At 30.0% G+C, this 18,444-nt stretch overlaps 2 protein-coding genes across 2 annotated transcripts; both read right to left on the bottom strand.

The window, feature by feature from the left end:
• Window positions 1-1,158: 1,158 nt before the first annotated feature.
• LOC113404594 (peptidoglycan-recognition protein LB-like) lies at window positions 1,159-4,436 on the bottom strand. Its single transcript, XM_026645523.2, has 4 exons — window positions 4,160-4,436; window positions 2,981-3,188; window positions 1,616-1,734; window positions 1,159-1,372 (listed from the first exon to the last, which is right to left on the bottom strand). The coding sequence occupies exons 1-4, from the start codon at window positions 4,239-4,241 to the stop codon at window positions 1,167-1,169; spliced, it is 615 nt and encodes a 204-aa protein (XP_026501308.2). The 5' UTR covers window positions 4,242-4,436; the 3' UTR covers window positions 1,159-1,166.
• A 7,310-nt stretch (window positions 4,437-11,746) lies between these two features.
• On the bottom strand, window positions 11,747-16,642 carry LOC113404603 (peptidoglycan-recognition protein LB-like). Its single transcript, XM_064218386.1, has 4 exons — window positions 16,535-16,642; window positions 15,019-15,229; window positions 13,621-13,739; window positions 11,747-12,029 (listed from the first exon to the last, which is right to left on the bottom strand). Exons 1-4 carry the CDS (start codon window positions 16,632-16,634, stop codon window positions 11,845-11,847), a joined length of 615 nt encoding a protein of 204 aa, XP_064074456.1. The 5' UTR covers window positions 16,635-16,642; the 3' UTR covers window positions 11,747-11,844.
• Between the last annotated feature and the right edge of the window lie 1,802 nt (window positions 16,643-18,444).

The following is an 18,444-nucleotide window of genomic DNA, read 5'->3' as shown; positions in this document are numbered from 1 at the left end:
GCGAAGCGTCAAGTGTTGACATTTTATTATTAAAATATTTATTTTATTGTTCGAGAATAAATTAATTCCAAAAATATTCATAATTGTCAATTTATCATATTTCGAGAATATACTTTATTTGCTTGACTGCCTCGTTGATCTAGTTGATAAGGGTGCATGTCTGATTTTTGGGAGAAGACCTCGGCTCGATTAAATAAAAAGTTATTGGATTTTCCTAAAACTTCTGTCTGGACTTTTGGACGTTGGATGTGGTTATATTCTCGTGCCACGGAAAGCATGTAAACCGTTGCTCCTACGTCTATGCTTCAGTGACGTAGCTATACCAATTTAACCAATGCGGTCGCATGAGGCCCTTTATTCTAGGGGGTCGCAGCGATAAAAACTTTTTTTATTTTGTCCTCATTTATGTTTAAGTGTAGTTATAGTAAATACATTCAATATTTTTAGTCGTCGGATTTGAGATGGGACTGAGATTTCTATTGATGAAGTCTGAACTTCAACCAATACTGGGTCAGTGTGGTCGACTATTTATTTATATATTTTAAACTAAATAATTAAAATACTTATATAAGTTAATGTTGTTATCTTTAAAAACAAAGGAAACCATCATATAACTTATATTGAACATAAAATATGATGAACTTTGTATACTTATGTAAATTTAAACTAAAAAAAAATTAAAAAGTATTCATATTTACTATCTTAAAAATTAAGATTATTTAATTTGTTGACTTTTAACCTTATTTAACTCTCCTTTCTTCTGGATTCGCAGGAAACAGTAAAATGAGAAACAAATGTGTTTATTAATACTTTACTCTCAATTTTCTGGAAATTAAGATACAGGCACACTTTTAATTGTTATATTATTTATTATCATATATTATGTAAAATTACTATGTCAAACGGATCAGTAGTTTTTGTGGTTTCAATTTAAAAAAAAACTTCTTTCATCATCATCAATCATAAATTTATTGATGTGATTAAAAAAAAACATATAATCTAATAGGACTTGAATTATCAGAAGATGCTTACAAATGTAAATTATTAAACTAATTTTTAATTTATATTTGGATTTGTAAAATAATTTGAATTTATTTCTAAAAATATGGCTAATATTTTATTATACGGTAAATGTATATAGGAAATTAAAACTGCAACTTATTTTTTTAAATTTGTGGTTTATTGAACTTAGTTCCTTCTGAGAAGTGATCCCACTTTGATATGATATTTTGCAGCGCTGTTCCAGGGCATTCAGTAGACATGATTTGACTGTGCCCCTTTAACTTGTAATCGGGGCTAATTACTCCGTTAACTACACCAGTTTTTATTAAAGCTTTTGTCGTCTTTAACATTTCTTCTGGTGGTTGTTCGACTGCAAAGAATTTTATTTTAATAATATATATATGTATACCGGTAACTTACAACAAAAATTGCTTGATAAAATGTAATTTTAAGGTTTAAAAGGAGATTCTATTTTATAATATTAAAGTTTGTATTAAAAAAAACCTTTTTTATATAAGGTGTCATTAAATAAAGTTTAATTAAATGTGTGATATAATCTTACATATTAATTACGCTTTTATTTATTAATCATATACATAATAGATTTAATTACCTCTCCAATCTCCAATGAGGCAGATTCCAATGCTAAAGCTATTTGCAGGCCCAGCGTGTATGCCTATCGTGTGCCAGCCTCTTCCTTCATAAGCTCCGCCTTCGCTACCCACGCAAAAACTGTAAAAACAATTCCATTTAGTTTTTTTTTACCTAACTAATAACACAGCTTCATTATTAATTTACGGATTTATAAATATATGTGTGTTTATAGTGCTTTAAATTGATATTTCGTTTTTAAATTAATCTAGACACAAAATAGCATCGAGTAGGAATATCTCGGACTAGTCTCACTAAAAAAAATGCTTGCAAAAAAACAAACCAAAATCATATATATTTTTTTAACATTTAATTATTCGAATATTAAATTATAATTTATAACTCCAACAAACTTTATCAAGGTCTCTTGACCTGGTTTTGTTACAAAAAGGCAAATTTATTTGTATTTTTAAATGGCAGCTTGCCCCTTTGCGGTTATTGGTCGGGATTTAGTAATTTTTATGTATTATTTTAATTGCATTATATTTTTATACTGAAGTGTCTCTTTTTATAAATAATAATTTTACTATATATAATTTTTGATCGAGTGAAATATCGTAATACATTGAAGTCTATAATTTATTTTTTTATGTTGTTTTATTAGTAAAATATTTAGGTATTAAATATATTACACACTTAAATAATATTATATTCATATTAAATATAAAGTATACAGGTAAACTGAAATAAGACTGACTTTTGACTTTGATCTTTGTATATCGATGATTCACTAAATAATTTATTTATAAAACGAATTATCGTAACAAACAATCATAGTTCATAAATGTTTAATTTTTACTACAACCTCAATGACCCCTACGACGAGCCTAACTACGTTTCGTTTTAATTCGTATTCATAAACGTTATTTAGTATATCTTAACACTGTGGACGTTCTTGTTTATAAAGTTTATATTAAAATTCAAATCGAATAACATGTAATCGTAAGCGTCCAACAAAAACAAATGAATTAATTGAAGAATATGTTCTATTTGTTATTGTCATTTCATTCGCACACTTATAGAACTCTTACGTTGTTATGTAACGTTATTAATCAATTAAATGGAGAAATGCAAGTAATAATGAACTGTATTAATAATAAATTACAAATTTTAGTAAAAATATTGAAAACAAACTTCTTAAATTTATCTTGCATGATAAATTAAAAAATTATATTTAAATTCACAGTCGGTTAATATCTTAAGATATATTTTTTTTATGGAAATGTTTAGACTTGTTTTAAGTCTTTCATTAGGTTTTGTTAAGTATTTTTTTTCATAATTAGTTATGTGTGCCTTTGAGTGTGTATAATATTTATAGAAAACTTACTTATATCCAATATCACCCCAATCTAATGAATTATGATAGTTTTGCATAGATCGCATAGTAGCCATGCACTGTTCTGTTGTGTTACATGCCTCCGGTATGTACGTGTGGTGTATGACTACATAAGGCACTGGTGTTTTTAATGGTTCTACGTCGGTAGGCGGTTTGGCACCCCAGTCATCTCTCGAGTATAAAACGTATGATTCTTCACCTAGAAAGTATAATATAAATAAATACAGGTAGTTCATTTTAAGCTAAAGTTCTGTATACTTGCTTACAATGAGGAAATGTGAAAAATTAAATGAAAATTTTATATATTTTTAATTAAAAGTCTACACCTAAATAAAATATAACAATAACCACATAAATAATAACCGATATTTGTTAATTACCTAAACATAAAAAATACTAAGTATATCTACTACATCAATGTTGTTTACACCTTTAAAGACGTATCACTTTGTATGTTACCCAAGTCAGATATTAATTTTAAGTGCTTAGTGATAAGTTGATAGTGTAACTTTTCCAATAAATAAAATAAATAAATAAAAATCAAATATAACTTGACACTACCGCTATGACATATATAACTGTATACTATCGTTATTATAATTGAAATAAATTAATATAAACTTTTCGATTAAACATTGTACACACTATTGTATGTAAAAGGCAATATTACTAATATTATAGATAATCTGAATATATTTATTATTATCAGATATATGGACAATGAAGTAGGTATATTGCTGGTTCCTTTGTTACTCGGAAGGTTATTTGTAATAACGGCCTTAATGTAAATAATTATTATGTAACAAAAATAATGTATTTAGTATATACGTTATTATATTTACATATGTGAATTAAGAATGTTTTTATGAGAGATTTGTGAATCACAATAACGTTAGCAGAAATATTTTTGGCGTATATTATATTATATATCTGATATAAATCACAATTAAATAATTAAGAAACTGAAAAAATCATACACATTATTAATATACATTTAAAATAATTATAATTATAAAGATTGCTCGTGAAACATTTGTATCTGTATAAAAAATAAATGAAAAAAAAAAGGGTAAAGCTCTTGGAATAGATGATTTTAATATTTAGCATCATATTTTAAAAAAATGCACTCGTTGGAATTCGGGGCAAATGTATATTTAAAAAAAAACTTACCTATACGCTTGGGATGGCTATTAACAGCATACATATTAAATATTAATAACACTAAAACTTGATAAATTATAAAAGCTGACATTTCAACTGAATTGGTTCGAGAGAAAAAACACCAATTCTCGTTCGTCCTCAAGCTGACTATGATGATCGTTTATGAAAACCTTCCTTATATGATCAATTTTAAAGTGCGGTACTTTCCCATGTTGAAACCGTTAACACAATTAAACACTAAGTCACCACGTGTGCGCTTAAAAGTACTCAATTGAATTACGTTAGGAATTGTGAGTAAGTAATTTTTATTCGCAAACTGAATAATAATATATTTATAGATAAGGCGAGTATAAGTTCTTACAAAGGTTATTTCAATAATATTTGGGAACATTATTTTTATATCGAAGTCATCTGAATTATTTTTAAATTGATATCGTAACCCGACCCGTATTGATTTACTCGAGATAGCTCAGTGGATAGTAGATAACTTAACCGAAGGATGCGAGTACTAAGTTTGCATATGCATTTTGTGTTTATAATTATTTTCGTGTAAGCTAGTGAAGAAAACATTGTTTGGATACCTATATGCCACATGTGTATAAAAGTACACTGGACTGGCTTAAATAGCAGATATTGCTAAATAAACTCCTAAACCCTGTCTTAAATGGACAGGAGATCTATGCCCAGCAGTGGGACGTTAATAGACTGTTGTTATTTTACATTATATTTATGTACAATAACAACAATATATATAATAATAGAATATATGCAAAATAAGTCAAATTATGATATCTTTTTAACTTAGTATTGTAAATATTAACTATATTATATCGCTTGACCTTTCACATTTTTAATATTTAAATATGTTATATGTTTGATAATATAATGAATCATTATATATGTAGAGTTATATGTATAATGAGTCGCCAGACTAGGTATTATAAAACGAATTGTATGTCTGTTCGTTTGTTTGGTAAAGATTTGAGTTTTAGTAAAGTAAGAATTATTAACGTATTGATATGAAACTTTTCGACCTCTTAGTTTGTGTTTTAAGAAATACATATATACATTATGTAAATATTTTATTCATTTTTAAGATATGGGTTGGCGGTTAGATATATGGCAATGGGCCACTAACCTCGGTAACTGAGATGTTATGTCCCTTGTGCATGTAGTAACACTGGCCAATCACCCTTTAAAACCGAACACAATAATAGTAAGTATTGCATTAGCATTAGCAGCCTGTAAATTTCCCACTGCTGGGCTAAAGGCCTCCTCTCCCTTTGAGGAGAAGGTTTGGAGCATATTCCACCACGCTGCTCCAATGCGGGTTGGCGGAATACACATGTGGCAGAATTTCGTTGAAATTAGACACATGCAGGTTTCCTCGCGATGTTTTCCTTCACCGCCGAGCACGAGATGAATTATAAACACAAATTAAGCACATGAATATTCAGTGGTGCCTGCCTGGGTTTGAACCCGAAATCATCGGTTAAGATGCACGCGTTCTAACCACTGGGCCATCTCGGCTAAGTAGTAATTAGTAGTAAGTATTGCTGTTTATATATTTATATATGCTCTTATATGTTTGTAAAATGATGAATGGGTGGTATCTATCTAGACGGGCTTGCTAAAAGCCCTTCTACCGAATTTAGATGTAAGAATAATTATGATTTATACTTAAGTCCGTCTTAATGCAGGGTGCTGGGATTGATATACTCGATTCCCCGATGATGGTCGAGTCTTTATTATAATATATGTTTCTTAGACCATCAATGAGGCGCCCCAGAAGGTCTCTTAAAAATTATTAGAAGGGCGCTAATTGTGCTTTAGACGGGGCTCTCTATTCTACACTTTAGTTTAATAATATCCGTGGAGTGACTCACCATACTCTCAACATATACTTACATATGATGATTAATTATACATCATTTTATCATAAATATAACAATTAAAAATGTGAAAGGTCAAAAACGATATAATATAATTATTATGCTAAAACTTTCGAAAGCGTTTATCGGTCAAAGTTCGCGACAGCACGGTGTAAATGAAATTATTTTTTGTTAATATTTCTAGTATTTATAGTGTTTCCTTATAACAGCATCAAATATAAATATAATATATATACATTTTTAAATTTAATTGTCACTTTCAATCCGACATTCAGAAGCAGACGTGTTAAATAAAGCTTGCAGAAAAACAAAAATTTAATACCGGTTTACTGGTTACGTGCACGAAGATTTCTGGGCGGAAGGATCTTGTGGGGTTGTCTGTTATCCTGTGCACTGTTTGAACATGTTCGTTCAGTTTAATTACGAATATAGCGTATCTTTTATATTTCTTGTAACACCAATGTTTATGCATGAAGGTTGACTACTTAACGTCAAGTGTCTCGTTAATTGCAACGGCTTACTCAACCTTCATGATTATTGTGACATGGTGGTAGAATAAATTATGCGTGGATAGTTCCTACCCAGCAAAGCAATACATAGAGTTCTATAATCGGACTAAGAATAGGTATTATTTCAGATTAAGATGTGAATATTAAATTAAATATGGTGGACCTTTCCAATTTTGAGCAGTGACTTCGATACATTTGATGTAAAACGTCTATTGGCTTGCTTTGGAGGCCAAGACCGACGCACCCGTGCATCTCTGTGCCATCATGTTTTCGTTGCACTTATACTATATAATATATATTATATATACTTATAAACAGACGGACGGGAAAATGCCCCACTTGAGAGTAAGCGGTCACTACTACCAATATGTGCCTTAGGAATTTTATATCATTCCCTGCAACGCCACCAACTTCGAGAGCTAAGATGTTGCGTCCCTTTCCGCTGTAGTTACACTGACATCCGTTAAACTGGAACACAATATTAAAATAAGTAGTAGTAGTAAGTAGTAATAATAAGTATAGCTGTTTTGCAAGAGATTATGTGTCGAGTGGGTGGACCTAGGATTTCTCCAATAAGTACATATGTCGATTCTCACCCGGGCGTGCCGTGATCTCCACATATTTTAAGTAAAGCTTATGAATCAATTGAGGATAAATAATCACAATTGTTTGTTATTTGTATAATTTAGCGTCAATCGATTTCAATGAACTCTTATATGATAAGGTGACATACATCATTTGTTAGATACGATTTTATCTACAAAGTACTTTTGACGTTACTTTTATAATTACTAAAGTATATGATTCATGAATAATCGTCTCCTATTATACGTTCATTATTACGTTAAACATAATTGTTGTATGTGTGTGTCACGAGTCGTATACATTCGAATGATATTGAAGTGATGAATATAGAATTATATATGTAGTTTAATAATTTAATCTATCCACTCATACGATTGTCTGTTAATCCGTCTTGGCTGAATTTCTACTGGTTAAATACGCAGGCGACATTATTATGCTCAAATGTGTGCGCAAACACATTTTTCGGTTCCCTCACTATCACAGATTAATGGGACGGGATAAAAAAAAAACGTGATCAGGTGCAGGGTTGCACATACTTTTTGAGGCGCGGAAGTGTAAAACCTTGGACAGCTTAACAATACCAAAGTCCTGTTCTATGAATTAAATGTATCTGAATTGGTACACAACACAGACATAATATGCACTTACACATAAACTTCTATTTTTCTATAATATTATTATACAATCATCTCTTAAATGTCAATACATTAAATATTACCTATATGCAATCATATAGTCAATATTTTATCATTAAAAACATGTTAAAAATAAATATAAACTTTTACATTTTTTATTTCTTATTTCGCTCTACTAATAATCATTTAATGACAGAAAAAATACAAAAATAATAAGCACAATGCAGGATTTGTAAAAGTCTAAGTAAATCTAGACCAACAGATCGTTTAACTCGTATCTGACCGTTGGGTTTGTATTACCACAGAAAAAAAAATTGACAAATAAAAATGAGTATTAGATTGCTTTTTGAAGGTGTTTAATAAACAACATACATTTGTGATAATTATAATTAATGATGCCATAAAAAGGTCCGGCCATATCGGGCTTCGTGAAGTTAATATAATCGATGACATAAAAATTTAGATATTTCATTAAGATACCACAGATTATTACTCACATGTCACGTAAATAATACGATATTAAATCGGATTTTCGACAATCTATTGTAATCAGACGATAGGTAAATAAACAAGGTCGGGGAAGAACCTTGTAATTGCTGTTTTACGTTACGTTTCGTTTTTTACTGTCATTATGTCGTTTCATCCTAAATATTGTAATTCCGGTGATTCTAACAGATATACATATACTAACCCGCGGATATATTCGCTGGTATCATATTATTTAAATAAACTGCGAAAAGTCTGCGACATTTTAGGTGTTCAATTTTTCGATATCCTATCCTAAGATTGTTCTAAAAGTATTACATAGCCGTTGAATATGCTTTGAATACATATATACCTACACTAGATATTATCTGAGTATTTGCTGGTGCAGCAGGAATGAATGATGGTGATGTTCTTTGAGTCGATTTCAGCTACATGATAAATTATTTACACAAGTGTGTGTCCAAACGCAGACACAATCTGTAATATACTCTGTATTACCGAAACATACTATAGTAAAATACATTTTTTTATATTATAGAAATCTTTATGTATCTAGATTAATAGTTTAACATTTGACTGAACATACTATATAATGAGAAAACCATGTCCGGTGAGCATTGTTCGCCATATTTAATGGAAGTATATGCCAAAAAGAAGTGTTTGTAACTTGTAACTAAGTACATAACCTCTAAAATCTACTTAGTGGTAGGGATTTTTGCAAACCCGCCTGGATAGGTACCACCCACTCATCAGATATTCTATCACTGAACCGCAATGCTTAGAATTGTTATATTCCAGATTGAATGGTGAGTGATAACATCTTAGCTCACAAGTTTGGGGGTATTGGTGATGGGTGATGGTTAATATTTATTATAGCACCAATGACAGTAGGTGGTGAAAACCATTTATCATTAGGTAGTCCATTTTCCCCTCCGTCTACCTAAAAACATCGTCGTACAACAAAACGTCTATATAAAAAAAACAACAATTTATTAGAACACTTTTTCAATGATTCTGGAAACTTCCTCCAAGCTCTGTAAAAGGATGAAATGGAATTTTATATGCTTCTTATAAATATAGACTCACACGACAGTTACCTACAGTAATAAAAACATCTGGCAATTTGTCACTATATTTAACAATATCTACATGAAGGTGATGAGGATTCGTTAGGAGGGTACTAGCTTTAAAGTTGTTGGATATCTTACTAGTGCTGCGTTCTCCTAATGTGTGAATAATTAAAATAGTTAATATATTTGGTTTTTCAGACTATGACAGTGAGGGACTAAAGTGTATCTGTATTTGTGATATTTCGGGATCAGTTGGCTAGTTGAACCCTCGTGGTCGTCCCCAGATCATTAAATTTGTGATGAAAAACCTCCTAAATCAACCATAGTGCCACGGTTTTAGGATTTAATTATTATTATTTTTTAATAATAATGCATAATTATTATAAGAGGATATATGTATGAATTATTAGAAGAGGTCTGAAAGTAGCGCCAATAACAGAAAAGTGAAAGGAAACTGTTTGAGTTGACTTGTGAGGCGCAGAGAGGAGACACACGTAATTGAAAGAGGGACAGAGGATGCGGACGACCTAAGAAGACATGGATGGAGTGTGTCAGGAGGGATATGAGAGAGATGCATGTGAACGATCATATGACGAATAATAAAGGAGAATGGAAGGAAAAGACATGCTGCACCCCCCCAAAGAGATTGGGACACGGGCAGAGAAAAGAAAGAATAATGCATAATTAAATTATTAAGAAGCAGTAATATCTTGTTTTAAGATTGTTGGACGGCAACCTAAAAGTTCCATCTGCTTTTTCGAAGTTGTGTCCATATTGGTTTTTCGCTGTTTTCAATTTATACATTACATACATACATTAACAGCCATTAATTTCCCACTGCTGGGCCAAGGCCTCCTCTCTTTTTGAGGAGAAGGTATGGAGCATATTTCAGCACGCTGCTCCAATGCGGGTTGGTGGAAACTTCAACTTATATTTGGTTAAAATTCTTTATTTTGATTTATTTATTAAAAAGATAGGTATCTATTTTTGGAATACCATAGTATTTATGTTTATGGTATATATATTTAATGGTCCGTCCATTTAACCAGAGCACGCAGATAAAGCTTGGTAGCTTTTTTCCTTCTGCTTTTTTTTCACAAATACTATTATTTCCCGCTAAAATATTGATATAAGTGAAAAAAATAATTATTATTAAAATTGGTTCAGAAGTTTCAGACTTTATCGAATCAAATGTGCCAAATTCAACCAGCTCTGTTCAGGCGTGATGGAGTTCCAAACATCGGTTCTTCCAAACTACTCAACTGATCATCATAAAATTATTATAAAAAATATGCATATCCTTTGTTAGAGGTATAGAAAAGGGCATAGAATATCAACATCTGCCTCGCACTCAAACGCGAACGAAATCGCAGGCGAAAACTATTATAATGTCCAAAAATATTTTAACACGCTTTTTTGTAAAATATTTCATTTCGAATTCTCTTAGTAACATTATTAATATTTATGATGAGTATCTCTGGAATATATCATTTAAATTCGACTTCATAATAATATGTTATTTCGATAAATATTTTTTATCTGTTAGATATATGCGAAATATTGCTGATTACAATTTATATCGGACGCCATCAGTTCTATTAAATAATTATCAGATTTTTGTCAAGATAAATCTTTGAATGACTGCTACAAGGCTGGGGAAGAACCTTGCAAAGACCTGAATTACGTGTTTTAGAGGACAAGCGTTTCTCTCCGACTTTGTATGTTATTATTTTTGTTTAATAAATTTGATTGGAGTCGATTTCTTAAATAAAAAACAATGAATTATCGAAAAATCATGAACAAATTTAATTACTAAATCTGTTTTGCAAACATTATTTATTTTGATTTATTAGATAAACATTTGGAGTTAAACGATGCTTTTTCTTTCAAAAGTAAATTGACTGATCACAGAAAGAGAGAGAAGATGTTTATGAAACAACATATTTAAATATTTTCAATATATTTGTAGAAATTCATACATTAAATAACCATTAATGTATGAATTTCAATAATCTCGCTTGCATTACAGACCTACATAATAAAAATCTGTCTATTTGATAATGATAGATAAATAAATGATTACAGTATTTATCAAGATTTAAAAATACTACTGCGATTGATGGATTAGTGTTGAAAAAAAGGTAGGTATTATAAAATCACGAGGTGTGTATTTTTAAAAGATGAATGAATAAAAATTTTCCAAACTTGGTATGATTACGTAATTATGCTAAAATAATTTACGTGTTAAATAAATTATAAACTTAACGTACGATTTTAAAATGAATTCCTATAGAAAATATTGTCATCTAAAATTGTTTATTTACTGTCACGAGGATATTCTTATTCTTTTTGTTTTGTTTTGATGTTCACAAATATGTCTTTATTTACATATTTTTGTTTGGTGTTTTAAAAAAAAAGGTTATAAGTTATGATTGTCTTGTATTTAATAAATAATAATTAATAAATACTATAAAAAGAACTGTCATAGAGGTCACATAAGTGGTTTTATATCGTTATCTAAAATTCAGAATCAAAATGATCCCAAGTCGAGATCTCTGCAAACAGCGCCTCGCCAGGACATTCAGTATTTTTAACTTGTCGGTGGCCGATCAACTTATAGTTAGGACTGATGATGCCCATTTCTATGCCAGCTGCGATCAGCTGTTTTGTTGTTTGGAGTTGTTGTTCAGGCGGGACGGTTGCTGCAATGAACATATAGTATCGTCAGTACAGATTTTAAAACACGAGAAACAAAAATTGTTAGAGTGAAAACGCCATCGAGTATCTATCGTATGTTTATTTATAAGCGTATTGTATAATATTATCATTTAATCAATTCCTAATAACTCGGTTACTTTACAGAAAATGTCTTTAAAGAAGCTGTTGCCCACCTAAATAGGTACTCATCACTCAATCTAACGCTGAACAATTTTTTTTTTGCGTAATTACAGGCACAAGGAGCGTAACATTGTGATTAAAATTTTATCATTGTCACGTAAATTCGTCATCGGTTGATGGCGCATTGACCGTTTAAGAAGAGAAATACTTAATTCACGTGAGGGCTTGACGACGCTGTTAATAAATTATTAAAATAAATATATATTTTTTATATGAATATTGATAAACATGAATGATATTTCTATACATTTAAAATTACATAAAAGCATATTCTACTACACTTCTCATACATACAGTTACTTTAAAGTATATAAATAAAACTATCTTTAGTTATTTATAACACAATAATATTATAATAAATAAGGTATTTTATTGAATCAATTTATAGTGAATACAATGTGTCAATTTACTATGAACTGGTTGCACAATTTTAGCTGTGAATGTTTTTAAAGTAATAAATGATTGTATTTAAATAAAACAATACATGACCAATTTAAAACGTTTTCCGTGAAACGGTAGCGTGATTAAACAAACGAATCCAGGAAGGAAGGTCTATCACCTCAAACCTAACAATGGTATATCCCCTTCCATACAATTTACTATAAAAATAAATAAATAAAGAATTTCATTTGTGCTCAATTCTAATCATATGGTTTATCTTATTAATTATTATTTATTATATAATAGTTTAAAAAATGTATTGTATTTCTTATTTTTAATTATTATGCTTATGTTTAATTCATATTTTCAATAATTACATTGTGTAATATGAGACTACCTGTAAGTAGTAGAACTTTTGTCTTGATAATTTTGAAATGTAATTTTTTATTTTTTATATTGGATGTGATATTGTATCTACTGTTGGTTGTCCTAATGAAAATAAAATAAAATAAAAAGTTATTGAGTGACGGATTTTGTATATTTCAGTTACGAAAGATGATTTTTATAAAGTTATTAATTCTATTAACGAGCGAATGCTACACAATATGTGAATTTGTACGATTACAAATTTTTTTTTTTCTTGTATTATTTCCGATTGGTAACGCTTGGCTAATTGCTTATGTGAATAAAAAATAATTCCAATTATCTTAAAGTTTGTTGTACTATTTTTTTAAATTAATTTTCGAAAGGCAAATGAGGATGTGATTTACCCGTTGGTGATTGGTGACCACTGTCTGTACAAATTAAAATGATTGAAAATTTTAGTTATTCCTTCGCAATCTAAGATTATATGACACTGAAACACTTATGATTTACCATGGCTTCCTCACCCCATCGATTCAGATTCAGATTGCATAACTGATGATTATCAATAATCAGACGAGCTGGTACTAAGCGTTATCAGTGTTTTATACTTTAATCTCAAGTCTATTAGATCACATTTTTCTCACTTACCAATCCAGTCACCGATCTGTACAATTCCAATGCTAAGAGTATTAACGCCGACCGCGTGCGCGCCAACTAGACCCCATCCTCGTCCTTCATACGCCTGTCCATCGCTGCCAACCGCAAAGCTGAACAAAAATAGTTGTATTCGTTTAAACTGGTGATATCGTTGTGAATAATTTAGAAATTAAATGAGGACAACATAGAAGAATGCGCTCTTAACGTTTTAAATTTTTACTTTACTTTTTACTTGGTGGTAGGGCTTTGTGCAAGCCTGTCTGGGTAGGTACCACCCACTCATCATATATTCTACCGCCAAATAACAGTACTCTGTATTGTTGTGTTCCGGTTAGAAGGGTGAGTGAGCCAGTGTAATCACAGGCACAAGGGATATAACATCTTAGTTCCCAAGGTTGGTGGCGCATAGGTCATGTAAGGAATGGTTAATATTTCTTACAGCGCCTTTGTCTATGGGCGGTGGTGACCACTTACCATCAGGTAGCCCATATGCTCGTCCGCCAACCAATGCCAAAAAAAATATCGTTTATTCTATATAAACTCCTCTTCGAAGAGCTAAGAGCCAAGCTCTGGAAATGTAAAAACCATTATAACTTTGCTAACATGTAGTGTAATGAATATGTCTTACCGATTTTATTCGGAATAATAAAATAAAATTATATTATTTTGAATTGATACAATATACTAATTCCTTGACTTGACTTATGTATATTAAAAAAAATGTATTATGATTCTTATTTGTAATCATTGATTATGTTTAATATATATTTTAATACATATTTTGCAATGCGATAGTATATAGTGAGACTACCTGTAAATAGTAGAACATTTGCCAAGATAATTTTGAAATGTATTTTATTCATTTTGATGTGATATTGTATCTAGTATTGGTTGTCCTATTGAAAATAAAATATCATTTTAGTGATAGAATTTATATGTTCTGCATATTTTTATTATATTTGCGAAAAAAGTCATTTCATGAATTAAGGTACTGATGATATCGTGCTTATCGATTTCGGGCACGGTCAATCTCAAGAGAGATTAGCCAACAACGTAGGAAAAACGGCTTCACGTGCTTTCTGAGGTACGGGAGCGTACACACTTCCAGTACCCGGGTAGTTACCGCGATTCTTTCGATAGAAAAACCAATATATTTTCATCGGCCCAATCTGGGATTTTTACTCAGACCCTCGAGTTGTACGGCCTTATATCTAGCCACTAGGCCAACGAGGCAGTCAAAGGCAGTCTTATTGCATATAGCGATCTTTCACACTGTCTTTGGTGCAAGAAGTTTAATAAGGGAACAGGCAAATCCAGTTATTAGTAAGCCGATAAATATAGACAATTATTCGTATACAATGTTCACTAATATAAATTTCCAACACTTACTTGTAACCGATGTCCGACCAGCCGTTACCGAATTGGTGATAGTTCTGCATAGATCTCATTGCACGAGAGCACTCGTCGGTGCTGTTGCAAGCTCCGGGCTGATACGAGTGATGTATAACTACGTATGGCACCGGTGTGTTAAGATCCGTTGTAGCGCCTTGTGCTAGATTTGCGCCCCATTCTTCTCGAGATATAAACGGAAAATTGTATACTGAAAATGCAATCAGAATTATATATTTTTTTCGAAATATAAAATAGTTATAATTTAATTTATTGCATAAGCCGCGTGGTAGCTCTAATTTAGCGGTTTTATATAAATTGCGATTGATGAAAATCTTTAATTTTATTTTAATTAATTTCTTATAGGATACCTATTGAAATCAATATATTATTTTTAAATTGTCTATTAGTCTTCGATATAAACGTAATGTTAAGTATGACGAGGCATATGACTTGTTACTATGGAGGATTTTTAATTGTCTGAAATAAGAACGATTTTAGTCAACGTGTTGAATGTAATACAGAAGTTCAAATTCGATTCGGAATCAACAGACGTGTGACGTATACCATAATTCTAAACTTATTTCACTACTAGAATTTATTAAATTACTAGAATTTAACGAACACTTTAAATTATTAACAAATGAATTAACAGGTGTTTTATTGATTTCGCACTGTTCTTTCCGATCCCAATAAAATATCCGAAATCATACCTTATGTGCGGATCCAAAAGGTAAATGAAAGAGTAAAAGCGCTATTAGAAATTGCGTATCAATTTTATAAATGACACAATTACTTTTTCATTTGTTAAATTTACTGGTCAATCATTTGTCACGTTTGAGATCTGCATTTTCGTATTCGCGTTGAATGTTTTTCCGAACTTTTTTTTCTAATGTTTGTAACAACAGACTTCGAATTTTCTGCGACTCACGATTTACTTGGCTTTGATTTAGTGACTTTGTGAACGCAGATTTAAACAGTCTTTGCTTGGTCCGGGTTTTAAATAAATTTTAGTTTAGCTAGCTATTCTATGGTATTGTATGACCAACGGATACTTGTCTGTATACAGCATTGGATTGTTCCACGTTGACATTAATAAGTATGGCTTTCATTATTTGGTTTTATGAATTTGAGTGCCCAATAAAATATTTTTTCAACGACAATACACACAGAAAATATAACCTCAAAATGGAAAATATATTAAATATAAAAAAAATCTTAAAAGTGTCCGGAGTTAATTTATTTTCAAGAATGTCTAGTTGTTTTTAGAACTTAAAAATTAGTGTTTTATGACTGTTTTTTCTACAGTGAACTTTGTATTGGACTATGTCACTTGCTGCTAAATTTTTGTTGAACATGTATAAAATAAGTTTTCGACAGCAGTCATTTTAGAAATATGATCGAGATGAACATATTTTTTCTCTGCTACTAATTCAATAGAATAACTGTTGTTATTGTCAACTGGCTAAAACTAGACACACATTACATTAAGATTAAATTATGTATTTAAACTTACAGGATTGGTCCGTAATACGTGGATGAGGTAGACTGTATACTGTGACAGACGCACTTAGGAATATTAAAATTGCTGCTAGAGTCATCTTGCCTGAAATCATATAAATAATTAAATATACTAGCTAAACAATAAGTAGACATTAACTAAAATATAATTGATTCATTGATTTCATTTTAAAATTATTTTAAAAGAACAATTTGTAAAAATTTGAATTTGGAATAATACTTCACTGAAGATAACTTCAATGCAAAAAATCTAGAAGGAAGTGATAAAAAATATGTATACAAAAAGATATATTCGATCAAAAAAAATATCTTATAAGTTTCTACGGATTGGTATCTTACAAAGTTTTTTAGATAATCTTCCAAATATAGAAATATAATAATAAAAATATTTCAATTGTATTTTTCATTCATTAAGGGCTTATTAAATTACAAAGGTTTTCGAGGCGTAAGCTTGAATTTTCATCCAAATCATTTTTAGATTTTTTAACTAACTAAAAAATTTTATCCATTTAATGAACATAAAATAGTTTTCTTTTCGTCTTAATTTGAATATATAGAAGCAAGTTACATGTTAATAAAAAATATATCCAATTTATTATGTATAAATTATAAATTTATACACATTAATAATGTGTATAAATTTGAATAATTGACATAAACATTATACATATTAGCTAAGATCAAAGTTAGTAAAATTTAAAATAAACTTACCGGACAAGTGCTTAAAGTTGAGTTATGTGCAAACGTTCACAAATACACAAACAATGCGTCTTGAATGGTCCGTTTTTATATGTATATGCTAATGATATTGTAGATAAGTAATCGGTTCTTCACGAAGATTCGGGCGAGATATTTTACTACGATTTGTGATAATGCGATTAATAATATAATTATTAGAAGCCTCTTTAAGCATATCTTCAACGGGTAATCACTTTTCCCATGCACTCGAAATTTGTTGTATAATGGTGATGACCTCATAGTTTTAATTGATTAAAACGTAACACTTTTGTGAAAAATTATAAGTGTTATTTTTCATGTTAGCTTTAATAGTAATTAGAGAATTTCGGTAAGCTTTCAGAATATTCTAGAAAGTGTGCTATTATCATACCTACAATGAATATTTTGACAACACGGCATCCTTTAAATTTAATTTTAATCTAGGTCCGTATTCTTGCGTAATTGTAAATAAAATAAAATTATATGTATAATATATAATTGGCAAACATATATATGTATATTCTATTAATTTCTGCATTATCGTTTTTAGTTAGATTAAAATATTTTTATATAATGTTTCTTACTGAATGTTTACAAGTTTTAGTTTTATTAAAGAGTTTTTTTATATTCGTTTTTTTTGACCATCTTACTAGTAGTGTAGCTCAAATCTACTGAATTTTAGACACTCTTAAAGTGCTGCTGTCAACATAATTTAATATACTGTGTTACATACACATTCTTATATAGTAACTCGAGCAAGTTTGTTAAGCAATTAAAAATAATTCTTCTTCCGTGTAATAATTACAATATACTCAAGAAATTTCATTTATTTTCGCTAATAAGTATTATGTAGAGTCGAAATTGAATGTTCATTGTAAATTTTACAGGCACATTACACTCACATTATTCAGTATATAGCCTGTCCCAATCACAAGGGGATAAAGACAAATTGAATTGCCCAGATATAATCGGTTGAATAAAATCTATGATTGAAATTAAAACCATTCCACAAATATAAATTGAGTAATTTCAGTTTAATCAAAACTTTGTGAGTCTCAAAAACTGAAACCTTTAAACCGACAAAGTGAGGTAGGTATATAAAAGTGCATTAATTAAATTGTAAAAAATAACTTAACATTTAAATAATTAATTTAGTGTTTGTGATAATTGTTGGGAGGGTTTTGTGCA

The sequence above is a fragment of the Vanessa tameamea genome, chromosome 21 (genome assembly GCF_037043105.1).
Source record: "Vanessa tameamea isolate UH-Manoa-2023 chromosome 21, ilVanTame1 primary haplotype, whole genome shotgun sequence".
Classification (NCBI taxonomy): Eukaryota; Metazoa; Arthropoda; class Insecta; order Lepidoptera; family Nymphalidae; genus Vanessa; species Vanessa tameamea.
The sequence above is the reverse complement of the archived record's forward strand: the minus strand, read 5'-3'. Positions and strand labels throughout refer to the sequence as shown.